We start from the raw sequence: 4,436 nt of genomic DNA on the forward strand, positions 1-4,436 counted from the left end.
GCTGTGAGATGGACGGAAGCCAGACAAGTATGGTGTACTTGTACAGGATTATAATGCTTAGTTGAGAGCTCCTAAATTCTCAATGCATCAACCTCTGTGTGATGTCAAACTGGTTGTTCGTGCAGTTATTATGCTGGTTGTGATTACTTCCTTTTGACATTGACAGACTTACACATTAAATGTACATTATGTTTTCCATCTTATCACATATTTTGGATTAAAATAAACTGGTAAGAAACCAGGCTTCAAACAAATCAGTAAATCAAATCAATGAAATGGTGAGAGAGAGCAAGAGAGGAGAAAGAGGGAGTGTGAGAGAAAGAGAAAGCAAGAGGAGAGAGTGAGAGTAAATGAGAGAGAGAGAAAGAAAGTGTGTGTGTGTGTGTGAGAGAGAGAGAGAGAGAGAGAGAGAGAGAGAGAGAGAGAGAGAGAGAGAGAGAGAGAGAGAGAGAGAGAGAGAGAGAGAGAGAGAGAGAGAGAGAGCGTGTTTTATTGAGTATGTGTACCATGTTCTCTCTGTCTCTCTTTGTGCTTATGGGTTTTAGTGGGTTTCCCTCGACAAAGTAAACAAATTAGAGGTAATTGATGACGAGAAAAACTCCTGAACAATGTCAAAAACATCTTCTATCTATGAATCACAGTGAACTAGACACTGTCTCTTTAAAGCGACTCCTCCCCTGGACAGCTGTAACCAGGAAGCACCTCCCACCCACACGTTCAGAGTTCACTCTATAACCAGGAAGCACCTCCCACCCACACGTTCAGAGTTCACTCTTGCTGAGAAAACAAAACTTAAGAGTGCCGTTGTCTTTGTAGAATAAAATGGCGCAGCAAGGAGTTGATCTGGACCGGGACCAGTTCTGCTGTTCTCTCTGTCTGGATGTACTGAAGGATCCGGTCACTATTCCCTGTGGACACAGCTACTGTATGGTCTGTATTAAAGACTGCTGGGATCGAGATGATCAGAAGGGGATCTACACATGTCCCCAGTGCAGGGAGACTTTTACTCCGAGGCCCGTTCTGAAGAAAAGCAACATGCTGGCTGAAGTGATAGAACAACTAATGAAGACAGGACCCCAAGCTGCTCCTCCTGATCACTGTTATGCTGGACCTGCAGACGTGGCCTGTGATTTCTGCACTGGGAGAAAGCGGAAAGCCCTCGAGTCCTGTCTGGTATGTCTGACCTCTTTCTGTGAAACTCACCTCCAGCCTCATCATACTGTAGCTCCGTTAAAGAGACACAAGCTGGTCAAAGCCTCCACATGGCTTCAGGAGAACACCTGCACTCGTCATGACAGGATTCTGGATGTTTTCTGTCGTACTGATCAGCAGTGTATCTGTTATTTGTGTTCCATGGATGAACATAAAGGCCATGATACAGTCTCAGCTGCAGCAGAAAGGACGGAGAGACAGAAAGAGCTTGGCATGAGTCAGCAGAAAGTCCACCAGAGAGTCCAGGAGAGAGAGAAGCGACTCAAAGAGGCCCAACAGGCTGTTGATTCTCTCAATCGCTCTGCTGATAAAGTAGTGGAGGACAGTGAGAGAATCTTTACTGAGCTGATACGCTCCTTGGAGACGAGGCGCTCTGAGCTGAAGAAGGTCATCAGAGCCCAACAGAGGACCACAGTGACTCAGGCTGAAGAACTGCAGAAGAGACTGGAGCAGGAGATAGCGGACCTGAGGAGGAGAGACACTGAGCTGCAGCAGCTCTCACACACAGAGAACCACATCCACTTTCTACAGAGTTATCCCCCCCTCTCCAGTCCCAGTGAGTCTACAGACTCACCCAGCATCAGTGTCCTTCCTCTCCTGTACTTTGCAGATGTGAGTCATGTGACTGAGGCTACGTTTAGACGAGCGTTTTGTGAACAGAAACCGCAAAAGTCGTCTTGCGGTTTCACTTTTAATTTTGCGTTTAGACGAGCGTTTTGGGGTGGAATTCTCTGTGCAGACGAGGCTGTAACGACGGAGCACCGTTGTCACACGATTGGCGCATATGTCACATGACGTGCTGTGAAGACCCGCCCTACTCTGCCTCTGATTCGCAGACTGTGGATGGGGAATGTGATTGGACTAAAGCAGAGTCACTCACAGACAGTGGGTCCACTCACGCCGCGGGACAGATTCTTGTGTATTTAACCCTTTCACTGCCACACGACAGCCGGTTGTGTGATAGTAAAGGGTTAACCTTCTGTCGTGTGGCAGTGAAAGGGTTAAAAGTACTGCTATAACGCTACGTTCAGAACACAGAACGGCGCGGGCCAGTCGAGGCACCTGCTGGCCCTGTAATTGGAATGAGTACACTTTAAATCCTTTAACGAGGATCCATTGGAGGGCAAGTCTGGTGCCAGCAGCCGCGGTAATTCCAGCTCCAATAGCGTATCTTAAAACTGGACTGATTCTTGTGTCTTTAAAAGTACTGCCAATGTAGCCTTCAAGTGATCTCCGTTGATATAGTCAGACATACTTGCTTTGTTTACGTCTCGGCTACTGGCGCTTACCTGCTACCTGTGACGTAAGCAGTACGCGCGACCAGAGCCGTGACAACCCTTTCGTCATCGTTTTAACAGATTTATACGGTTTGATAGTTTAGACGAGAGCGCAAAGGTTTTGCGTTTCTAGGAATTCCACCCTGGAAGGTAGTCTCACTTTTTTGCGGTTTCACCCCGTAAAAACGCTGTTTCCGTATAAACGAAAGGCACATCCGTAAAAATATTTTTGCGGATTCACCTGCTAGCGTTTCCGTCTAAACGGGGCCTGAGGTGGTGTCTGAGCTGAGAGACAAACTAGAGGACGTTCTGAAAGAGCAGTGGCCCATAATCTCAACAACAGTGAATGCAGTTATTAATGTTTTACTGCCACCAGAGCCCAAGACCAGAGCTGACTTCTTACAATATTCCTCTCAGATCACACTGGACCCAAACACAACAAACGGATATCTGTCTTTGTCTGAGGGGAACAGAAAAGCAACACGGACGCACCAAAAGCAGTCATATCCTGATCACACAGAAAGATTTATTGAAAGGTGTCAGGTTCTGGGTAGAGAAGGTCTGACTGGACGCTGTTACTGGGAGGTGGCTTGTAGTGTAGGGGTTTCTGTAGCAGCCTCCTACAAAGACATTGGTAGAACAGGCTCTATGAATAACTGTGAATTTGGATACAATTCCAAATCCTGGGATTTATTTTGCAGTCAAAGTCATTACAGCTTCAGCCACAATAACAAGAGTATAGCAGTATGGGGCCCCCAGTCCTCCAGAATAGGAGTGTACCTGGATCACAGGGCAGGGATTCTGTCCTTCTACAGCGTCTCCGACACAATGACCCTCCTGCACAGAGTCAACACCACATTCACTCAGCCTCTCTATCCTGGACTTTGTCTTGCATTTTACTCTGGGGAGGCTGAGTTTTGTGAGCTGAAGTAGAGATCAGTGACATTCACAACTCCTCTACCCAGGGTTTTGGATTTAGATCTTGGATTTAGATCTTGAATATGCTGAGTTGTGAAAGATGAAGTAATTAGGAGCTACGTTCACTTTGTCACTTATCATTGTTCTGAGGGACACACACATACACTGTAAACCCGAATAAGTTTCCAGAACTTAAAAAAAATTAGGCCATACATGGCCTAAATTTTTTTAAGTTGATAAACTCAAATGTTTTCAGTTGGCTAAGACTTACAATTCTCAGTTAAGGCAACTCAAATATGGTCTGTTACTGTGACTTAAGGTTCTCAGTTAAGTCAAATCAAATATGGTCAGTTACTCTGACTTACAGTTCTCAAGTGGAGTCAACTCAAATATGTTCAGTTACTGTGACTTACAGTTCTCAGTTAAGGCAATTCAAATATATTCAGTTACTGTGACTTAAGGTTCTCAAGTGGTGTCAACTCAAATATGTTCAGTTACTGTGACTTACAGTTCTCAGTTAAGGCAATTCAAATATATTCAGTTACTGTGACTTAAGGTTCTCAAGTGGTGTCAACTCAAATATGTTCAGTTACTGTGACTTACAGTTCTCAGTTAAGGCAATGCAAATATATTCAGTTACTGTGACTTAAGGTTCTCAAGTGGTGTCAACTCAAATATGTTCAGTTACTGTGACTTACAGTTCTCAGTTAAGGCAGTTCAAATATGTTCAGTTACTGTGACTTAAGGTTCTCAAGTGGTGTCAACTCAAATATGTTCAGTTACTGTGACTTACAGTTCTCAGTTAAGGCAGTTCAAATATGTTCAGTTACTGTGACTTAAGGTTCTCAAGTGGTGTCAACTCAAATATGTTCAGTTACTGTGACTTACAGTTCTCAGTTAAGGCAGTTCAAATATGTTCAGTTACTGTGACTTAAGGTTCTAAAGTGGTGTCAACTCAAATATGTTCAGTTACTGTGACTTACAGTTCTCAGTTAAGGCAATGCAAATATATTCAGTTACTGTGACTTA

General features: G+C 44.5%; 1 protein-coding gene across 1 annotated transcript; it reads left to right on the forward strand.

Annotated features, from left to right (window-relative positions):
- Positions 1–822: 822 nt before the first annotated feature.
- On the forward strand, positions 823–3,422 carry LOC311223426 (tripartite motif-containing protein 16-like; the record flags this gene model as incomplete). Its single annotated transcript, XM_084308214.1, has 2 exons — positions 823–1,768; positions 2,833–3,422. The coding sequence occupies 2 exons, from the start codon at positions 823–825 to the stop codon at positions 3,420–3,422; spliced, it is 1,536 nt and encodes a 511-aa protein (XP_084164340.1).
- Positions 3,423–4,436: the final 1,014 nt, after the last annotated feature.

The sequence above is a fragment of the Notolepis coatsorum genome (assembly GCF_963971535.1).
Source record: "Notolepis coatsorum genome assembly, chromosome: 2".
In the NCBI taxonomy this organism is placed as follows: domain Eukaryota; kingdom Metazoa; phylum Chordata; class Actinopteri; order Aulopiformes; family Paralepididae; genus Notolepis; species Notolepis coatsorum.